Genomic DNA, 23,701 nt, shown 5'->3' with positions numbered 1-23,701 from the left:
CCTTCCCTGCTAGACGCATCGCGGACACACACACACACACACACACACGCACGCACGCACGCACGCACGCACGCACGCACAGATACACACACCCATACACAGACACACACATAGACAGACACAGACAGACACAGACCCAGACACACACACACACACACGCAGATACACACACACATACACAAACACACATATACAGTGTAGACACAGACACACACACACGCAGATACACACACACACACACGCAGATACACACACACACACACACACACACACACACACACACACACACACACACACACACACACGACATCTTTCTTATTCTCCCAGGCACCAGGTACGGTTGCTGCTGTTTCGTCCCGTCACAGCTGGTTAGCGCCTCATTTTGATTTTCGCACAGGCGGCGGGAAGCCAGACGCCTCGCCCGACCTCCTAATTCCACACAAAATGGCCGTGGCGGCGGCGGCGGCATCATCGTCTCCCACGGGACCGGGAGTCTCCTTGGTAGGAAAGGACGCCGAAGACAAGGTCAAAGGTTTGTCTGGTTGGGCGGCGATAAGCAATACCTTCCTGCGTGTCAACCAATTACAGAGCCAATCATGAAAGCACTTAGAGGCCGTTGCATAGGAGCTTGTGCCAAAAAAACAAAAGGCCATTTGTCTTTCCATTATAGAGGCATTATGGGTAAGTAAGATGGGACTCTTCTCCCTCCCCCCATCCATGCTATCCAGACACAAAAGAGAATCATGGAGTGGTTCTGCTACAACGCTCTTGGATTCACTGGCCATCATGGTGTCCACCACCCCATAATACTTCTCCAAGTGTCTCCATGGAGAGCCCGATCTGAACAGGGTGTGTGAGGGGGTGGGGGGGGTTAAGGGGAGGAGGGATTGAGGTGAACTCCAGGATTCATTACATTACATTATAAGTACATTAAACATAAGTAGTCAAGTAGTGTACTACTACTCACCAGAACTCATAAGTGCATCTCTTTTTAAACATGCATCTAAGAGCCTAACCTAGTGCTAAACTAAAAGTGTAAGAACAGCTAAGTACAAATAAATTAAGTGCAGAGAGGAGTTCTTCCAGAACAGGTGAGTTTCAGTCTGTGGCGAAAGATGGGCAGCGCCTCCGCTGTCCTGACGTCAGTGGGGAGTTTGACCACTGCGGCGCCCGGACAGGAAAGAGACGCGACCGGGTCGATCGACCGCATGGACCTCGGAGCGACTGGGCAACTGATTGCCTCGAAGTGGTTGGGTGGGGGGTGTAGGGCTTGACCGTGGCCTGGAGGTACGCCATCAGACCTCTCGTCACTGACGATTAAGGGGCTAATTCTCCTAATGTCGTAGAGCAGGAATCTGCAGGAGTGTGTAGCTGACGTAATGTTTGCCGAGAACGACAGTTGGTCATCAAGGTTCACACCCGGATTCCTTGCAGTCCGAGTTGGCGTCACCACTGTATGGTCAATGGCGGTGTACTGGTTGAGCTTGAGGTGATGTGTCGCCCCTCCACTCGACTCGAAGACAAGACCAGCTGGGTGTCATCGCCATAGCAATGGTAGGAGAAGCCATGCAAGCGAATGACAGAACCCATGAGATGTAGAGGGGAAAAGTTTATCCAAGGTCAGTCCTGAATGGTATTATCTACTTTATTAATTTTGTGAGAGATTCGGTTATTTCACAAGGATATGAAATTAAAGTTGATCATCTCCTGAGGCCACAAGGAAATAGTGTGATTTCAGCTGGATTTTTCGAATTATCCATTTTGGAACTGCAGCAGAAGACGCAAAGCCTCGTGGGAATTGTGGGTTATTGACTCCACGAGGTAATCAACTCATCTCAACTAGCCCCAGCTCCGACCAAGGGGCGAATCCACACCGGGGATGCTGTGTGTTAAAATATAAACACTCCAGTGAAGCAATGAAATAATAGAATAGATAGAATATCTGGCATTGCTCTCAGCAACCAGCAGAGACAGACATTAGAATTATGCAGTCCGGGTGGATCTCGAGTGTTTATCTCAACATCCGAGCGTCTGGAAGGGTGCCGTATAAATACAAATGTATTAATGGTAGTTTATCAGCCCGGTCCACTGGTGCAGTGTCTCCATGGTAACCGGAGCCTACCTGTTGTAGAGCAGGATGTCTGGGACCCAGATCTGATTGGACGGGAAGCGTAGGTTCTGGACCCCCGGGTAGCTCTCCGAGTTCCAGGAGAGATAGATGTCTGTCCAGTACTGAGAGAAGAAAAGAGGAGGGGGGGATGGAGGGTGGGGGGGGGGGGGGGGGTCAGAGGGTCGAAGGAGAGGCGGAGGGGGGCGGGCGGATGACAGGAGGACAGGATGACAGGATGACAGACCCGAGACGTTAAATTGATCGTCGTCGTCGTCGTCATTCATCACACGCTCCTAGGTCTGACACTTTGAGCGGAGGCGAGCGGCGAGGGAGGGAGTGTCCTGGCGAGCCAGGCGCGTCTGCGGTCGGCCAGCCTGCCTGGCGCCTGTGCCCATCAGCCGCCATCTGGCGCGGCGGCCATCTTGGGATCCCGACACGACCTTGCGTTCCGCGGGCCCGGGGAGCTGGGGGGGCGGGCTCACGATAATGATGTTGTTCCGACGATTTATCACAAACGGATGAAACGTTCCCCCACTTCGAGTGCCAGGAGCTTTGATGCGCTCCTCTACTTGGTGCGTTCCCGGTGTGGGAGCTGAGAGCGAACCGAACCCCGGAGAAGCACCGCCAGCGGTTTCACGGCTCTGAACACGAACGCTCTGATCTATTCCTGATCCAACTCCCACTTGTTTGTGAGCGGGTTGCCTTTTAAAATCTTGTGTCTGTTTCAGTGTTTCGTGTGTGTGTGTGTGTTTCTATTCCGTGTGTGTGTGTGTGTGTGTGTGTGTGTTTCTATTCCTTGTGTGTGTGTGTGTGTGTGTGTGTGTATGTGTGTGTGTGTGTGTGAGAGAGAGAGAGTGTGTGTTTCTATTTTGTGTGTGTGTCTATCTGCCCTCCGATAGAGTGGGCAGGTAAACTGGAATGGGAATCAAAGAAATCTAAAGTGATCGTGTTCGTGCGCATTTCCACATCGCCTCCTGTGCGCTCTCTCTCCATTCATACTGCATGTTGAGAATGTGCGTGTGTGTGTGTGTGTGAGTGTGTGTGTGTGTGCGTGTGTACAGTCTGCGCTTGGATGTCGTGGCCATAGGCTGTATTCCCTTGAAGACCCGAGCCCTTTACCGATGTGACCGCTGACGCAGCGTGCCAGTATACCGGGCACGTGTGTAAGCGTGTGCGTGTGTGTATGTCCACGTGCATGCATGTTTACGTGTGTGCGTGCGCGCCGTTACGGTATGCGCACATCCGTGCGCGGCGGCCTTCACGCCATCCCAGCGTCACATCGAGAGCCAGTGATTTGTTCAAACATCAAAGCGACGGCGTCCATTAATGTTGGTTCCCGTGGCATGGCGCTTCCGCTCGCATGCTCGCTAAACACGTCATTGTGGGGCCGCGGCGCCCTACGACCAGGGAACTCCGTGTTCTATGTGAGCAGCCAGGAGAGCAGATCTAAATCGCAGAGCGCAGGAAACACAGCTTTGTTGCGAGTCAGTGAATCAAAAGCGGACAAAGAGGCCATTAGCTGCGCGCGGCTAGGTGTGTTCCCCACGCTGGGGACGGACCTCAAAACAGAACACCGACAACGACATACTGGGAAGTTCCCTTCTGCGTTCAAAGAGTTCAAATCTGGTTCAAATCTGGTATGGTACGTCTCCAGAGCTCACTCTTTCTCTCTCTCTCTTTCTCTCCCTCCCTCCCTCCCTCCATCCTAATATCACGGCCTCTGCAAACTCCCCCGAATCAGCGAGGGACACCTCAGTAAGTGGTTGGGTCGTTCGAAACCTGCCGGCCAATCAGATCCGGCTGCGCCCGGATTATCGGGGCTGACAGGCGGAACACCGGGGTCGTGACCTCACTAATGCACATCCCTGATAGGAGGGGGCCGGCGGGGGGGTGGGGTCGCAGGGGAAAGACCAGGGGTGTCTCGTACCGTACGGCCGTCGTCTGTGTCACGCCTCACCTGGTGACGACGTACGCTACTGTGTATGCTGTATTTTCGTTACGGCGCTCTAAGCGACGTAGGCGTGACAGATTTATACGCGATATCCACGCTCCCACGTTTCCACGCGTGACCCGGGCGACGAGAGGCGAGAGAACGCACGCGGCCAGACCGTGAGAACGTGGCCGTCTGAGAAGCCGTTGTTACAGAACCAACGTTGGTTCACGTGAGGAACTCACGCACGGTAGAAAAGTGAACTCACTGACAACTCGTACATTAGATGTGAATTAAGCCGTTTTGACTCAGTTGGCGAACGACCGATAAATACTATAACTCTCTCAAACAAACTTGAGCCGCACCACCGTATGAGCAGTTCAGATGCACTCAGGAACCAAACTTTACTGACTGGATCCAAGTTTGATTTCTCTTACTCTTCAAGTTAATTCTCAGTGTGCATTTCAAATCCATCTCTCTCTCTCTCTCTCTCTCTCTCGACATCAGATAAGAATACCCTGGCAGGGGAGGAAATATATTTGGAGAGATAAAACAACACCCCGGAATGAACACGCCTCTCTCCACTCAACACAAATACAAACACTAAACAAGGCAAAAAAGCAAGTTGTATACTATGTGAAACACACAATCACATAAGAGGTGTCGGCGGCAAGACCCACCAGCTGAAGCCACGCGTTCGTCATCAGGACCTGGTTCTTTTCATCCTGGAAGGGGGAGGGGGGGAGGTGAGGAGGGGACAGAAAGAAAGATAAGAAACAAACGTCAGTTCTGAGCGGAGATGTGCTGAGCAGATTTCGTGACTCTACCCTCGGAGGGGTTGGGGGGGGGCGCGGTGCACGGAGAAAACAGATTGCCTGTCAAGCGGCCCGCCGGCGAAACGCTCCGCCAACCCGGAACGGCAAGTGAATGACGGCGCCAAAGAAGGTGAATAGGTCTCGCTCTCGCCGCCGTAGAAGCGACAGGCCCACGTCTCGTGAATGAAGCGCCGGGAACGCTGAAGTCATGCATGCCACCCGCACGGCGACTGTGAGGATCGCAGTGTCACAGGACAGGACACTTCCCGGCCAACTGATTTGCCAGGCCGGAACCGAAGGCTTATTAAGGACCTTCTCTGAGCGATACATAGAAGAAGAAAGGGAGTTTGATCCCAAAAAACACGGCCCTAGAGGATGGAGAAGAAAGAAAGAAAGAAAGAAAGAAAGAAAGAAAGAAAGAAAGAAAGAAAGAAAGAAAGAAAGAAAGAAAGAAAGAAAGAAAGAAAGAAAGAAAGAAAGAAAGAAAGAGTCGACCTACAAGGACAGGAGTCGTGTTTACAGCAACCCACAAATGTCCTGTTATGGCTAAGAGATAAGAGACGAGAAGAAAACAGACACAGCTTTAGACTCTGGGTCGGCGAACGGCAAAACTGTCAGAGAAAGAGAGAGGAAGAAGAGAAGAGAACAAGAGATGGAAAGAGGGAGTGTGAGACTGGGGCAGCAGAGGGGAGAGAGGAATCAGAGAGACGCGGAGGAGAGATAGAGTTCGGGGTTAGAGAGAACAAGCAGAAAGAAGGCGAGAACATGGGGCTGGCCTTGACAAATCCTATGTGACATCAGTAAGTGTTAAGCTACAGTATATATTGCACTCTTGATACGAAGGGCGAAATGGGCTAAATGCGTTGCCTCTGAGAACTTTCTAGAAGCTATATACAGTATATATATATACCTGTCAAAACGTGTTAAGCACATTGCTCTCATTGTCTGGCTGCATCCCAGAGACAGCGTACACATACTGTACTTTCAGCTCCCACTATGTGGCAGAGACTGCCTCATTCAACCTAAGGCACCAGCGTGCATGTTGGAACGGAGCCTCCATCTGTAACGTACTTCTGGTAGCCTTCTATCCTTAGCTGATGCTATGACATCACATCAAGTCTAGCCCCTCCACAACCCCTAGCGTCTAAAGGATACACATAAAGTTAAATGCAGCAAGGAGAAGGGAACCATTAATCCCTTTACTTTTTATAGGTAATGGAAACCATCCATCTCCCCAGGCAGATGCAGGAAATCACTTCACTCTGAGGTAAATAACAACAACAAAAAAACAAATTGGCTCCCAGACATTAGAGTTGCTTTTTACTTCGGCTCTCTTTCTTGCAATTTAATTTAATCTATTATATATATTATCTATGTATATTCTTTATTCTGCTGTACTTTTTTCCCACTGCTGCTGTACTTTTCCACTGCTGAAACACCCAATTTCTGTCCATGGGAATTATTAAAGTATCTATCTATCTTTCTTCTTTTTTTTTTTTTACAGCTTCCTGGCTCCAGCTCTTAAATTGGTCTCTTAATGGACGGCCAATTTGCTGAAGGGGACGGAGTCCTTGGCCCAATCCCAATGTCCCCCCTAAACCCTCAAGCCCTGAGCCCTCACAGACTTATTGACGTCACCTGGTGAAGTGATCGAGTGTGAGAGGCTGCAAGGGCTCGAATTGGTATAACAAGGAATGGGACAGCACTTGTGACATCACATTACGTTGACGTGAAAACATATTTCTTACTATTGTGGGCGTGGGGCTTTTTTTTAAATCAATTTGTAAATTGTACATGTTTTTCTTGTAGGCCTTCGTGTAAATTAATTTTGGCTGAGTCAAATCCCCTTTACATTATCAGAACTCTCTGTGTTACCCTCAAAACATTTGTTCAACTTGAAATCATTTCATTTTGTGGTCATATGCGATCGCATCTGCGATCAAATATCAACCCAACCCAGTATTTGTTAGTAGGATTGCATCGATCCTACATTACTGCCTGTGATTCTTGTTTGTGATGAATCCAAAAGTATTAACTTAAGAATGATAATATATTATGTATACACATTCCTGCACCTCACAACTCTTTCCATATTCATGTTGGAAATCTCAATTCAAAGAACACTGCACCGAAATGGGTAATTAATGTCATACTGCTTTTAACTGGGCAATCATATGATTTAGAGCAACAGAAATCGATGTAAATTATAACCATAGCCTACATATTTTTAAACAAATCACATTATACAAACCCATGGGGTTAATAACCCATACTTAAAAATAATGAAACCAAATTAATTATAAGGCTACTTGTGCAGATAAGCAAGTCCAGCTGAAAACATGAAAACATATTTTGTTCTGTAACGTGAACGTTACGGTTGGTTGATCTGTCCGTGCTTGTTTATTGGCTGTTCTTCAGGTAACCCCGTGTTTCACGTCACGACGCTATGAACTGTGGGTAATTCCCTTGGGCTAAGTCTGCAGAAATGCAGACTTACGGGAAGGGGCCATAAAGGGCTCAAAATGGCTGCCGGAGAGCCCTCGCGCACTTGCCGAGTTGACATTGGGACACCCCTAAGCCCTCGCGGACTTCGCGGGAGCGCGCCCTTAAGTCTGCGAGTCTGCAAGGGTGGACATTGGGACTGGGCCCTTGTCTGAAGAAGAAAAAAACGCATGCAGTTAAAAATGTTTGGAAATGGAAGGCGGCCATCTTGGCAAAGTTCCGTACGGTGACACATTTGTTCTTGTTCTTAACAAGCTTACATAAAGCCATAATGGGAAGACTGGATGGGCATTTCAAAGGCGGATATTAATATGCCTGATGCCTCTGTCCGGTTCTACATAATGACTAACAATAAAACGAGACAGGAAGCGGGGAGATATGATAGATAGAGGTTCTGTCTCCTCTTTTGCGCGTGGACTTTTCAGGCCAGTGAATGGACAGGGCCAGAAGGGCAGTCTACAGTTCATAAACTTGGCCTAGAGGGGATTGTCATAAGATTCAACTTGACACTTTTGTTTTTACTGAAGATGAAAATAGTCCCATACTGTAAGAACTTCATATTAGACACCAATGCTGCATAACCAAGACAATTGAAGTTGACCTCTAGAATGCATATTTAATTCATATTCATTTCATGATAGACTGAATGTTATCATAGAATCATACTTCTTTTTTTTTATTACAAGAGTGTAGTAGGGATACAAATGCAAAGATTACACTCTTAAAAACAAATGTCTGAAAGAGTAATGACTACCGCCAGGGTGCGTGCACGCACACACACACACACACACACACACACACGCACGCACGCACGCACGCACGCACGCACGCACGCACGCACGCACGCACGCACGCACGCACACGCACACGCACAGGCGTAATCTCTGTGGTTAACGTCCTGTCTGGCCTGTTCTATATTTAATCCCCATGCCATTCTTCATCTTATTATTTCATCAGTGTTGTTCTTTATTGATGGGCCGCCCGACCGAACACAGCATTATGTCACGTCTCACTGCCCAAGATCCCTTGTCTCTCTCTCTCCCTCCGTCTCTCTCTCTCCCTCTGTCAATCTTTCTCTCTCTTCTGTCTCCATCTCTCTCTCAATCTTTCTCTCTCCTCTGTCTATATCTTTCTCTCAATCTTTCTCTCTTCTGTCTCTCCCTCAATCTTTCTCTTCTGTATCTCTCCCTCAATCTTTCTCTTCTGTATCTCTCCCTCAATCTTTCTCTTCTGTATCTCTCTCCCTTAATCTTTCTCTTCTGTATCTCTCCCTCAATCTTTCTCTTCTGTATCTCTCCCTCAATCTTTCTCTTCTGTATCTCTCCCTCAATCTTTCTCTTCTGTATCTCTCTCCCTCAATCTTTCTCTTCGGTCTCTCCCCATCTTTCTCTTCGGTCTCTCTCCCTCAATCTTTCTCTTCTGTATCTCTCCCTCAATCTTTCTCTTCTGTATCTCTCTCCCTCAATCTTTCTCTTCGGTCTCTCTGAAGAGAAAGATTGAGTCAAGTCATAATATTAGTAATCATCATCCATTATATATATATATATATATATATATATATATAAAAAAGTTTGATATATATATATATATATATATACACAAAAGGGAAAGAAAAAGATATTTGGTTTATGAGTACTTTCAGGAAAGTCTTTGTATCCTTTTGTGATGTGAATTTGATTTCCTCATTAGAGTAATTAAAGTGTTTTTCTCTGGGTGAACTTGTTGTTCTAGGTACAGGATGCTCTGTGTTGGTACTGTACGAGTCTGAGTCAACCAAATGGTTCTCAAAATGTAATTGCTCTCTTTTTTATTTTAAATAAGAGAGGGAATTGGCCGAGCTCTGCTCTGCACCCGAGGTTTGGACAGTTTCTGTGGACTTTCAGCAATTTTTTTGTAGAATTCCAGGTGTACTTTTTCAATTGGGTTTGAAACTGGAGTCCCAGTGGTCTTGTTTCATTATTGGGCCCCAAATTTCACTTCCATATAAAATGATTGGTTCAATGAGACTTTGGAAGCTTTTAAGCCAAATTGTTATTTGGGAGTTTGGGTAGGAATCTCATTATACTATAATAAGCTCTACTATCTTTACTGTATCTGCCAGTGCATTTAGAGCCACCAAAATGTCCAGAAGCTTTGACAGTCAGACCAAGAGACAGTACAGTAGGTGTATTCCTTTCTGTGGCTCAGTGTTATCTCCCAGAACAAACTGATATTTCTTAGTTTGTGATGAATGAAATATATTTTAGTTTTATCTAGATTAACTTTCAATGCCAGATTTCACAGTAGTTATGGATAGATAGATAGATAGATAGATAGATAGATAGATAGATAGATAGATAGATAGATAGATAGATAGATAGATAGATAGATAGATAGATAGATAGATAGATAGATAGATAGATAGATAGATAGATAGATAGATAGATAGATAGATAGATACTTTATTGATCCACCCAGTGGGAAATTTGAAGTTTCAGCAGTTGAAAATGACAGAAAGGTTGGAAAGAAAAGAAACACAGATAGATAGATAGATAGATAGATAGATAGATAGATAGATAGATAGATAGATAGATAGATAGATAGATAGATAGATAGATATAGATAGATACTTTATTGATCCACCCAGGGGGAAATTTGAAGTTTCAGCAGTTGAAAATGACAGAAAGGTTGGAAAGAAAAGAAACACTAGATACAGAGTAAAAAAGAAAAGAAAAAAGCCCTTCCTCTGTGTTTGATAGCAGCAGTAGATCATCTGCATAAAATAGACACTTTACCTCATTTCCCTTTAATTCAAGTCCTCTGACTGGGGAATTTCTAATAGTTCAGATAGCTGGTCAATGTATATATTAAAAAGTGCTGGGGATAGGTTACAACCTTGAAGTCCACGGCATCGTTTAAAAAATTACAATATTTTTTGTCCAATTTTTACAGCACACGTTTTCCAAATATGTTTATATTATATGATTTAACTAAATCATATATCTTGCCCCAAATGCCTTTTTAGAGCATCTGGTATAAAATACCATTGTGCCAGATTGAATCAAAAGCTTTCTTAAAATCAACAAAGCAAGCATTATATTTTCCCTTTATTTGTTTCGTGTACATGCTTTGGAATTAGCGTATGGAGGGTAAATATGTGATCTGCGGTTTTGTTTGAGTTGCTGTGCGCATGCGTGCTGGAGCAAGTGGGGAAGCTATTTCGATTCTAAAGACGTTTCTAAAGATCATATTACAGAGGCATGTGAAAAACCACAACAAGCCCTCGCTCTATGTAAGCACAACTAGAAATTCATGAAGACAGATTGATGAAAACTGTTTCGCGGCAGAAAATAGATTTTTTAGAAGCTGCATTCTCAGTGCCCCGTCCGCCGCCATTACATGGATATACTGACTTGCGCTGGATTTTAGATTTCTTCCACAGGCCTCCAAATTACACCAAAGTTATCTCGGTGAGTCAAACGTCTTATAATATGCCATAAATAAGGTCCAGGTTGTCAAAAATGAGCATTCTCCTTTAATACATTGTTTTCAATGAGGAAGGATAATATTCTTGAATTGCTTATTCTACAAAATAGTTTCCCTAAATTAGAATTCACACAGATGCCCCTATAGTTATTGGGGTCTATATTGTCTCAATTTTAAAATAAAGGAGTAATCAGTCCCTTGTTCCAGGATATATCCCACTTTTTTATACCATGTTAAATAATTTAAGCATGGCCATTTGCTGCTGCTGAGTTTCAACAATTCTGTTCTGATGCCATTAATACCACACGCCTTTCCATTTTTCACATCTGCAAGTTTTTCCATTTAGCTCTTGCATTGTAAGAGCTCTGTCTCTTTCAACCTTTCTCTTGTCTCTCTCTCTCTCTCTCTCTCTCTCTCTTCTGTCTCCCTCTCTTGACCTTAGTTAGTCTCTCCCTTACTCTAGGTTTTCCTTTGCTCTTTTCATACTGTACTTCTGCATCCCTCCCTCTACTGGTTAATCTTTTCATCATCTTCCTTTTATCCCTCCTCCACTGCATCTGCCCATCTCTCTCTCTTTCTCTCTTTCCCTTTCTCTCTCTTTCCCTCCCTCCCTCCCGTCTCTCTGCAGCTTCTTACCATAAGTCCATTTCTCCGCAGACATCTCTCCTCATCTCGAACCCCCCTATCCAATCTTGTTTACTCCTGTTCGATCTCAAGCCGGCGCTTCTGCAATGAAACTCTCACGATTGCAATTCGACCAGAGAAAATGTGTCCACGACTCCGAACTCTCTGTGTCTGTCGGTCTGTTAGAGCTCCTCTTAGTCTTGTTGTCAACAACAAACTTTAAAGGGCGGTGCCAATCAACCCTGCCATCCAATGGGGTCGGCTTGATCTCCACATCCCATAAAGGTTGAGTGAAAGTTGTTTTGTTCTCTTTCATCCATCAGGTTGAAAATATTTGGATGTCACTCAGCACAGTATGAAGGATATTTCATGCGGGGGACGTCTGGGATTATCAATTGGGGATACTGAAGGATAATCTGGGACTATTCGCCCTTTCACAGAACGGACTAACATAATCTGCCCGATGAAAGTACGGTCTTTCGAGCCTTCTGTTCCCATCTGTCTATCGGCGGTGTATCTCGTACGCAAAATATGCTTCTCTTTATTTCGCCCGACTTTATGACTTTGATCCATCTGTCTCCGTCCGCCGTTCCATCTACCCGCCCACCTGAACAATCTGTCCGCCCGCACGCTTGATTGTCTATCCAGACAGTCGGACACACGCACACACCCACGCACGCGCACGCACGCACACACACAAACACACACACACATACATACACACACACACACACACACACACACACACACGGTGGTGTCGGTGACCTGACCAGAGCATGCAAGCGTGCTCGGGGGCTGTTCTCTCTCCGCCGTCGCGCTCATAGAGACTCCCCCCCCCCCCCGTCCCCCTGTCCCTTTGCTCCACCCCGTCCCCCTGTCCCTCTGCTCCACCTGTCCCCCTGTCCCTCTGCTCCACCCTGTCCCTCTGCTCCACCCTGTCCTCCCGTCCCTCTGCTCCACCCTGTCCCCCTGCTCCACCCTGTCCCCCCGTCCCTCTGCTCCACCTGTCCCCCCGTCCCTCTGCTCCACCTGTCCCCCCGTCCCTCTGCTCCACCTGTCCCCCTGTCCCTCTGCTCCACCTGTCCCCCTGTCCCTCTGCTCCACCCTGTCCCCCTGTCCCTCTGCTCCACCTGTCCCCCCGTCCCTCTGCTCCACCTGTCCCCCTGTCCCTCTGCTCCACCCCATCCCCCTGTCCCTCTGCTCCACCCCGTCCCCCTGTCCCTCTGCTCCACCCTGTCCCCCTGTCCCTCTGCTCCACCTGTCCCCCTGTCCCTCTGCTCCACCCCATCCCCCTGTCCCTCTGCTCCACCCTGTCCCCCTGTCCCTCTGCTCCACCTGTCCCCCTGTCCCTCTGCTCCACCCCATCCCCCTGTCCCTCTGCTCCACCCTGTCCCCCTGTCCCTCTGCTCCACCTGTCCCCCCGTCCCTCTGCTCCACCTGTCCCCCTGTCCCTCTGCTCCACCCCGTCCCCCTGTCCCTCTGCTCCACCCCATCCCCCTGTCCCTCTGCTCCACCCTGTCCCCCTGTCCCTCTGCTCCACCTGTCCCCCTGTCCCTCTGCTCCACCCTGTCCCCCTGTCCCTCTGCTCCACCCTGTCCCTCTGCTCCACCCCGTCCCCCTGTCCCTCTGCTCCACCCTGTCCCCCCGTCCCTCTGCTCCACCGCGCTCATCCAGACAGACAGACAGATTCCAGTCCGCTCCGCTCACATCGCTCACCGCTCCAAAACAAGTCAGAAAAAGCATCATTGTATTCTGTCTTAATTTTAGTTTAAACACAATTTCACAGATTAAAAAAAAACCTCAACACACAACTCAACTCAAATTTAAGGTTAGCGTTTCTTAAACTGTGTCTCACTGGTGTGAGTGGTACCGGGCAGAAATTGGAGCGGGAGGGAGAGCCAACGTTCCGACTTTTTGGAAACCCGCTCAACGCTCCGTTCAAAATCCACCCGCTCCGCTCACATGCTCTGGACCTGACCTAGGTAAAGGTCAGTTAGCTGACCGGACAGATGGAGATGGAGGTGAAGGTCACCAACGGGCACTGACAGGCGGTCTGACTGAGATCCATTATGTATTTTCTGCTCATCTATATTGCATTACCAATGTTTTCGTAAACTAGAAACTGAAAATAGAGTCTAGTGGTGGTCAATAAAGAATTGATAGTTGGGATTTGGGTTATTAGCAATGGGGAGATCTTCAACGTGTGTTTGTGGGACAGCTACAGTATGACACTCAAATCACCTGTGAGGACCAATCAAAGCGTGAGAGCTGAAAGACAAATACTCACTCACTCACTCACACACTCACTTACTCACTCTCACACCCACTCACTCACTCACTCACTCACTCACACTCACACATGCATGGGCAAATACACACAAACACACACACACACGCAAACAAACAAGTACTGACAAACAAACATGCACACACACAAACACGCGCGCACACACACACACACACACACACACAGGACGCTGTGGCGTTGGGGAGCAGCAGCTGGCTGCGAGGCGCGGCCTGAGAACACATTCAGAGGAAATCATGCGTTGGTGGTTTCGCAGCCTCTCAGCCGTAGCCTGTGGGCCTCGCCGCCATCTGGGGCTCCAGCCAGAACCGCCAGCAGCAGCCAGCGGTGAGCCCGAGAGGACGCCATGTTTCTGCACTCTGTAGGTTGAGAGTGGGGCTGGCGGAAGATTGGCAGATATGGGTGTGTAAGTGTGTACTGTATGTGTGTGTGTGTGTGTGTGTGTGTGTGTGTGAGTGAGTGAGTGAGTGAGTGAGTGAGTGAGTGAGTGAGTAAATGTGTGTGTGCTTTCTAAATCTAGTGACTTCTTAGTCTAACCAGGCTTTATACCAAATCACCCGTCTAGTTAATCTAATAGTAGTCACGCTACAGTATCTGCTCTGCTGTTGTGAAGCAACGTCTATCTTTCTAAAGTGATTTCATATCACACATCACAATCACAGTTCAACTGATCTGAACCAAGAGGAGTGAACTCAAAGGAACTGAGCTCTTCATACAAGTTCCGAAAATACCACAGGCGCAAAGAAAGACAGGGCGCCATGAAACATTTAACGCTCTCAATACCGCGCAGTCCTCATGAGAGCTGTGACAGAACTGGCCCGAACTGTTGCCCTGTGCTCTGATGCGTGTGTGTGTTGGTGTGTGTGTGCATGTGTGTGTGTGTGCATGTGTGTTGGTGTGTGCGCGTGAATGTAGGACACCGCGAGCCAGTTTCTCTGACTGAGGCTTCTCCAGGAAACACTTCCACTGTTGTTCAAGCCAGCAAGAATGAGAACAGAGAGAGAGAGAGTGGGCCAGACAATGAGGTTGAAAGGGGAAGTGACAAACAAACAAACAAAACAAAACAAAACAAACTGGGTGGAAAGGAGAGCAAGTGAGGACACGAGAGGGAGAGGAGAGGAGGAGAGAGAGAGTTTTAACGGAGATCAGGAAAGAGCCGGGGAGAAAAGGATTGAGGGGGCAGAGAGAGAGAGAGAGAGAGAGAGAGAGAGAAGGAGCATCACACCCCTGAGATTGAATTTTCTTGTCCCCACCAAAAAAAGAGAGAAAATGAAAAAGTCTAGGGAGCTAGAAAACAAAAACATGTCAGAGAGCAGCGTGAAGGGAAGGGAGAAAGGGAGAGAGGGAGAGAGAGGGAGGGAGAGAGAGGGAGAGAGGGAGAGAGAGGGAGGGAGAGGGGGAGAGAGGGAGAGAGAGGGAGAAAGGGAGAGAGGGAGAGAGAGGGAGGGAGAGGGAGAGGGAGAGGGAGAGGGAGAGGGAAAAGGAGAGGGAGAGAGAGGGAGAGGGAGAGAGAGAGAGAGAGAGAGGGAGGGAGAGGGAGAGGGAGAGGGAGAGGGAGAGGGAGAGGGAGAGGGAGAGGGAGAGGGAGAGGGAGAGGGAGAGGGAGAGGGAGAGAGGGAGAGGGAGAGAGAGAGAGAGAGAGAGAGAGAGAGAGAGGGAGGGAGAGGGAGGGAGAGGGTGTGTATTTCTAAGCAGGTGAGTAACTCAGCAGAGAGGGTGCAGGTGCGCACGGATATGACCCTGAAGCCTCTCTCTCTGTGAAGGACGGCGTCGGCTCCAAGAGACCAAGCCTGCGGTACACTTGCCTCACGTGTACAAAACCTGGCAACCGCGCGTCTCCTGGTAGGGCGGGTCCTCAGAAATTAATATGCCGCAGAAGAACACACGCTTCAACACACACACACACGCTCACACACACACGCTCACACACACACACACGCTCACACACACACGCGTGCGCTCACCACGTCGATGATCTGCAGCAGCGTCAGGCCCAGCTCCACCAGGATGGGGGCGGAGTCATTGTGCACCGGTCTCTCCAGACGGTTGTAGTTCACCATCAGGTCCCTGTACAGCTTCCTCTGGTGCTGGCCGCCATGGCAACCTGGAGACGAGGGGGGCGTGAAGGAAGGGGGGGAGAGAGAGAGAGAGAGAGAGAGAGAGAGAAAGAGAGAAGAGAGAAGAGAGAGAGAGAGAGAGAGAGAGAGAGAGAGAGAGAGAGAGAGAGAGAGAGAGAGAGAGAGAGAGAGAGAGAGAGAGAGAGAGAGAGAGAGAGAGAGAGAAAGAAAGAAAGAAAGAAAGAAAGAAAGAAAGAAAGAAAGAAAGAAAGAAAGAAAGAAAGAAAGGAAGGAAGGAAGATCAAAATCCAGTATCAGAAACAAGTAGAAATGGTGCTCAGAGAGAACAGACCTCCGTCCGTGAATGTATTTCGTGGCCCTGCGCTGTCGCTGGAGCTGAGTTAATTATATAACATTTATGAACAAGGACAAGGACTGATCAAACATGTTTCTAAACTATTTATCTCAGTATCGTGCCTCAAGCCAACGCCTGCAAGAAAATGGATATTAAAATATTACTGCTGAAACCTATTACGGCGGTAATATCAACCTCGCAACCTATAATTCTGGAGATTGTGGTTTCTTGGTCTTTCATGGTTTATTCATCGGCGAGACAATAACCTAATTCTTCTGAGGCTACTTAGCATGAATTCATATTCTAATGAATATGGAGATTCAACAGGATGAACAAACCACTGGAGGTTAACATTTCTTTCTACAGCATGACAGTCTCTCTCTGTCTCCCCCTCTCTCTCTCCCTCTCTCGCTCTCTCTCACTCTCGTCCCCAAACCTCCACCGACCCCCCTCGTTCAGTTCCTTTCTATCCTTCTATCTTCCATCCCATGTTTTGTCCATCCAGTGTGAAAAAATGAAAGAAAAGTAAATAACAAGACAAGAACCGCGGAAAAAAACGACTTTACAACAAAGTTTCCTCCACCGCTAACCGCTAACCGGAACTACCTCCACCGCTAACCGCTATCCGAGCTTTCCTGATTCCCGTCTCGGCTCTGCCAAAACAGCGAGGGTCTCTTCCCACATCACAGGGGGTCTCAACACACTCCAGTAATTGCTAAGTATCGGAGGAGACGGCGCCAGCCTAACGACTTAATGGCTGCCTAATTAGTTAACGAGCCTAGAATAACAATAGTGTTCCCTTGAATCGGGGTTGGAGGGGGGGGGGGGGGCAAGACATGACAATTGCATTAGGCTGACAGTAGTCACTGACCCAAGGTCTGCTTTAAGAGTCCAGTCAAGGGGAGACTGGGGGGGTTTGAGGGTCCGACATGGATCCCAGTCAAGACAGTAGGGGGGCAGGGGTGGGTTCCAGCTGGCGGCTGTCCAATGCATCACGTTGTGTATGTACAACTAGACTAATGACTTATAGAGGGGAGAGAGAGAATGACTACAGTGAGGGAGAGAGAGAAAGAGAGAGAGAGGGAGAGGGAAATGCTGCAGTGTTTAGACGGTTCTCACTTATTTGTATTTATATTTTTCAAACTGCTGTTATGAATTCATTTCCCAACGTATGTTTCCCATGCTTATAAAGCCCATTGAATTTAAATGAATTGAAGAGAGAGGGAGAGAGAGAGAGAGAGAGAGAGAGAGAGAGAGAGAGAGACAGTGAGGGAGAGGGAGGGAGGGGGAGGGAGGAAGAAAGTTTCCAGAGAGACATAAGGTTTATTTTGGTTTCTCTAGTGCTTATTAAACCTAAACCTGCAGTTTCAACCGGTGTTCAGTCTCTCTCTCTCTCTCTCTCTCTCTCTCTCTCTCTCTGTGTGTATACTTACATACATAAATACATGGGAGATGGAGGGGGAGGCGTGGAACTGGAAGTGTGTGTGTGTGTGTGTGTGTGTGTGTGTTTGTGTGAAGTTTGTGTGAAGTTCAAGCAAGAGCTAAAACAGAGAATTGACCAGCTGTGGCTGGGTCTGGGAGAGGACAAGAGGTGTTAAAAAGCTTTTTCTCTGACAGAGCTGGTATTCACTGGTACAACTGCTGTAGCGCTACTGTCAGCTTCGTTAGCTTGCATTATTCAAACACCTCAGCTCCCAAGACCAGGCTCTTATTCAACTGGGCTTGGTACCTGTGTACCGTATGTGTGTGTATGTATTAATGTACTGTACAGTATGTATGTATGTATGTATGTATGTATGTATGTATGTATGTATGCATGTATGTATGTATGTATGCATGTATGTCATGTAAAGTCATGTATTTATGTATGTTAGTATACATATCATATAGTTATGTACAGTATGTAATGTATGTAGCCTACGTATGTATTAATGTACTGTATGTATGTATGAGGCTATGTACAGTAGATGGATGGATGGATTTCATGAATACTGTATGGACATCCAAACACTCTTCCCCTCTCTTACACAATGTTAGATGAGTGAAAACACCCAGTGGGATAAAATGTTTTTTGTGATTTAGTAAAGCATTTGCCTACACGATCTCTCTCTTTGTGCGATATTAAATCACCCTAATGTGATTTGGTTGGAACTCTTTCACATCACGTACTACTTGGTGATGGAAATCCCACTTCTAAAAGCGGGTCACAGGGGCTTTAGAAACCACCGGATTAAACACACACACACACACACAAACACACACACACACACACACACACACTTCATCCCTTCTCTCCAACCCCCCACCCCTCTCTCTCTCTCCCTCAATCTCTCTCTCTCCCTCTCTCAGTCTCTCCCTCTCTCTCAATCTTTCTCCATATTTGTCCCCTCTGACTACTTCATAAACACCTACTGTATCTAATCTATGCTTCCTCTTTTCAACCTCTTCCATAATCCTGTTTTTATTTTCTGTCACAACATTCCCTTTCTCCCCAGGAGCAATCCTCTTCCTCTCTCTTTGTCCTCTTCTCCTTCTTCTCTTCCTCCTCCACTCCACTCCTCTACCCATTCTCCTCCTCCTCCTCCTCCTCCCTCCCCATCTCCCCCAAACCCCCACTCATTTATTGAAAACCCCCTTCTTGCTTGGGCTGCACTGACCTGAGTTAGTCCGCCGGTGATGTCACTCTACAGACGACACAGCGACCAATAGAAATCCACACAGCAACGTAGCCAAAGGGACAACAATCAAACAATAGATCTCTTTTACTGCATTAGCCCCCTCCTCATAAGTTCACTTTAAGACCCATGGGCGTCTCCCACTCTCCCTGAGAGAAATGTCCACAGTCACTAGTATCGAGTTGCTGGACAAAAATAAAATGTTTTTTTGTTGTTGTTGCTGTTAGTATTTATTTATTTATTTTTTTGGGGTGGGGGGGTGGGGGGGGGGGTCATTGTAGTATTGTAGCAGCAACATGAAACAGTTAATGGAGTACTTACAGACCATCTATTTCTAATATGTTTTCTATCAATCAACCATGCATACAATGTGTTATACAGTAGTACTATCCACCAGGTTCTCCACCATGCTATCTTTAAAATTGTCTGCATGGTGGATTGATGGAAAACATTTTATTTTTTTAAAGAATGAAGTTCCCATTTAATGTTAGACAGTCTCTTGGATGGGTTGCTGTATTCAATACAATTCCAACAGGAGTAACTGGTCATTTGTTACTTCCGGTGGCCTTGATGGGCCTATATTCTGACAGGTCACAGACAATGAACAGCAGGAGGGTACAGGGAGTCATTTCAGGGAAATACTTTACTACACCACCTCATCCCCTGTGCCCTCACCGGAAAAACACTTTATTTAATAACCCCCCACACGGGGGGCAGGCAGGCTAAGCCCCGAAAGTAAATCAAATCGAATGCATTTCACTGTTCATTCTCGAGATGTTTGGGGTTGTCGCTCAGTGTAAATTGATGCATGGGAGCTCCTTACAAATACCAAGCTCTCCCAGCTGGAGCCAAATATCAGAAAGCATTACTCAGCGCCTCCCGCAAATGGAAGCCCTGTTTTCATTTTTGCATGATGTCACGTCGTTGAAAAGTAATATTTAAAGTAATGAAAAAGCTGCATAGACAGACAGGATATAAAAACAACAGTTATTCACCGTCTCGACTCATAATTTGTATGACTCAGCAGAAACTTTAATAATAATCTGATGGGTGGAAGCAGCCTGTGAAGCCCCACATCAGCACTCCTGCCTAGATACTCCATCATGGAGCTTAATAGGTCAAAGGTCAAACTCAGACAGCTTGTCGCTACCGCAGAAACAACAACTGGAAGTCTGATGACAAAAAGCAATTTGGTTTCAAGTTAGCTATCCATGGCCTGGGACTGTGTAAGTGTTACTTCTGTACAGACATTTCATATAATATGATCTAAAGGGTAAAACTGATCCTAGACCAGCAGCCCTACTCTGATAAACGTTGTCCCCAGACCTGGCTAGCAGCACATATACTTCAGGATAACTTTAATGTTTCATAGGCTGAAGTTTTGACAACTCTTTGGTAGCTTGTTCAGTAACCAGGACTCTCTCTTCATTCAGGGTATCAATGATTCTTTTGAACCAAATTAAGGAATTTAAGTGAAGAGTTAAAAATAGAAGCATCAATCTATTTATCTATCGATCTATTTTTGGCTCTCGTTCAGCACTTGAGGAAAGCGAGACAAGCTCAAAATTTGGAAAGGAAATATCTATTTCTAGGACGTATTCACTAATCTGAAGACAAGCTAAAGGTCAAATGGAAATACACTGCAGAAACAGACTTAACTGATTTAACACAAGGCTCTGGATTTCAACCTAGCAGGAAGAAGGAAGCAGAAAGGCCAATGAACGAACGGAGGTGTTCCACCCTCAAATAAATGCAACTGTGGACCTCCTGGGGGCAGGGCAAAGGTCATTGAGTAGAGAACAGTGAGGTGGAGAGCCATGGTGGTCTCTATATTCTCCCCAAAAGGGTGATGAGCATTTGTTTCTAGAGGGAACGTTTGCAGGTTCTGCCCAGACACGTTTGCCTCTGAACTTGAGAATTGGTGTGGCCCCCACTTTTTCCAGTTGTGTCGTTTTGTCTGAATGAGTGACAGCTCTTTGAGGATCAAGTAGCCTAAGGCTAGCAACCGAGAGACGTTAGCCACGAAACACTGTAACTTAACTTAACAAGGGCTGTGTAGCTTAATCTAGCTAGCTAAATTAGCTAACATTAACAAGTACTGGCTAGTTTACTCTAGCTTGGTAAGTTAGCTAACTTTAACAAACGCTGGCTATCTTATTCTAACTAGCTAAGTTAGCTAATGTTAACAAGCGCTGTGTAGCTTATTCTATTTAGCAAGGTTAGCTGTGAGCTTCAACACAGTGAAGTTGTGAGCTTCACAAATCGGACAAACAATAATAGTGCATTGTGGGGTGAACTCTTACTTTAAGTTTCAGGCCCGGCCTTGAGCTTGTCCAGTGATGGACAGCATTAGTAAAAAAGCACATGCACCCACGGCATGCCCAAAGGGGATTGACTGAGGCAAGCCATAAATATGACTGACTTGTGTGCATGATATATTGAATGAAAGTTCCAGAGGCCAATGTCAGGATCAGAATACTAAAGAAGATTCCATCTGTCGAAGCTTATCCGGAAGATCGACTGAGAGTGCATGTGCAGAATCCCAATGACGAGAAGAGGGATGTGCTTTGTGGCAGATGTGACTGTGTCTGTGTCAAAGCCGGATGCTGTGTTGGTGTGAAAGTCTTCGCATGAAAAATAGCAGTCTGTGCAGTGTTTAAACCTGCATGCTTCCCCGGCGTGCATTTCTTGGCTTTGTGCCCAGTGTTTGAACACGACTGTTGTGGTGAGATCTCCATTGTCGAGGTACGCTAATTGTTTTTTAATTGTCTCTTAATTGTCTCTTAATAGTGTACTTGTTCAATGCTTCCTTCTCCTATGTACAGGATGTCGCAATAGCACAGGTGCTTCCCTTGCCAACAAATGCCACCGATGTTCTCTCTGGCCATTGAGTCACTGTCCACACACCCACACACACACCCGCACACGCACATGCACACACACACAAACACACACGCAATGGTTGCACAAGCATACACTGTTGCGTATACAGTACACATTAACACTTTTTTTCACACACCCATACAGGTGTGATGGCTTTTGTCAGAATTGTACATAACCATGGGCCTACTGCTACTGAGTCAAGGTCATATTTTACTAATCTAGTTTCAAATAAACATGTCCATGTAGCAATATGTCCATATGAGGCTTTTAATGGAGTTTGATGGAGCTACTCGGGGAAAAGGCCTTTCCAGGGAAATTGCCGGAGCTTTCTCAAGGACAGAAATGCTTGCTTGGTTTGTTCAAAGTGCACATACAGACTATTCTAATTAATTATTTGCAAACAAAATCCATTAAATTACAGGATGAAATGTGTGTGTGGGGGGGGGGGGGGGGGGACTGCCTGGTAGACAGATAGAGCATCAACTTCCTGGTCAAACTGTGTCAGAAGCTTTAACCAGTCTGTGGTCTACAGTATGAACATCAACATGGCATTGTTACAGATTCCTCGATCTCATATTCTGAGATTAACGCAAGCGATGGGTGGGGGTGGGGTGCGCATTGGTGCGTGTGTGTGTGGGGGTGGTTTTGTTGGGGTGGGTCGTGTTGGTGTGTGTGTGTGTGTGTGTGTGTGTGTGTGGTGTTGTAAGGTGGGGGTAGTGTGTGTGTGTGTGTGGTGTTGTTGTTGGGGGGGGCGGGGGGGTCATAGAGGAACTATGCTATATGGGTTTCAGCGCATGCTTTACCTCCATACCAGCCAGATGTTCCAGGGCTATTAAAGAGGTCAGGGAGCTTGAGGCGGGGACACACACACACACACACACACACACACAGACACACAAATACAGGCACAATGTAAATAACTATTTATCACACACACACAGACAGACACAGACAGACAGACAGACAGACAGACAGACAGACAGACAGACAGACACAGACACACACACACACACAGTCTGCAGCGGATCATGTCATGTGTGGATACAGAAGGATGTAATAAAAAAAAAAAAAATCTCGCATCTGCCCCTCTGTTAATGGGATGAATGAATGCGGGATATATCAACTCAAATTGGAATACAATTGTTTCATGTACATAGTACATTTGAAAGTAGACTAGCCTGTAACATTCAAATATTGATCCGAATCTAAAATCTCAATTTGGCCATTTCACAATTGCGCAAAAGAATATTAGGCTACACAATTTTGCAGCTTTCGATCTGTCACATCCATTAGTGTAGTGGTGGGTGTTGCAGGTATACGGCGGTATATGGAGTATAGACACTTCTTTATCCATGGACCAACAATATACCCACTTCTTTAAATACCGCTTAGTAAAAACTAACATTTCTGCTACCGTACACCCACTTCTTTAGTCACCACACCCCTGGTCACGTCTCACCATCTCGTTTCATGCGTTGTCAGACAGATGTTTCTAACAGCAGTCAATTAAAGATTGTGCAACAAACCCGTGAATGACCCACCTTTGTAACAGAGCCCCGTCCACAGGTACAGCCAGATGAATACACATCCAAAATGCCTTAGATAGTGCATAGTTTCGGGCAAGAATCCAGAAAAATCCTTCAGTTTGCGGAGAGATCAAACTTCGGTTTGACAAGGATGCGCTGCCAATCGACTCTCGCTCTCCCGCGCTCTCTCTCATGCGTAGTTAAAGAGCAATCGAGGTACACGGACATCCAAAGCGTCTCACTCTCTTTGCGCGAATGTCGCTCAACTCGAGACAATTGTACGATTTGCGATCTTGCTTTCGTTCTGACTTCTTGTTCGCCTTTTCTCTCAATGCCGGAACAGACTCGTCAAATCATAGTCTCACATTACCGGCCGGGCGCATCGTAACCTGTGCTAAACATCCACACTGGAGTGGTGCCGGTTAATAATGACAACCACCTGTCCGGATCCAGA

At 46.8% G+C, this 23,701-nt stretch overlaps 1 protein-coding gene across 1 annotated transcript in view; it reads right to left on the bottom strand.

Annotated features, from left to right (window-relative positions):
* The window catches only part of chrna8 (cholinergic receptor, nicotinic, alpha 8), a gene marked incomplete at both ends in the record, with an annotated part of 46,090 nt that overhangs the window by 20,115 nt on the left and 2,274 nt on the right, over positions 1–23,701 (bottom strand). Inside the window, 3 exons of the mRNA XM_084454668.1 lie at positions 2,123–2,232; positions 4,721–4,765; positions 15,716–15,855. Coding sequence (XP_084310794.1) covers positions 2,123–2,232; positions 4,721–4,765; positions 15,716–15,855 — 295 coding nt within the window. The remainder of the gene's footprint in view (positions 1–2,122; positions 2,233–4,720; positions 4,766–15,715; positions 15,856–23,701) is intronic.

The sequence above is a fragment of the Borostomias antarcticus genome (genome assembly GCF_949987555.1).
Source record: "Borostomias antarcticus genome assembly, chromosome: 20".
Lineage (NCBI taxonomy): Eukaryota > Metazoa > Chordata > Actinopteri > Stomiiformes > Stomiidae > Borostomias > Borostomias antarcticus.
This window is presented reverse-complemented; position numbering and strand designations above follow the sequence as displayed.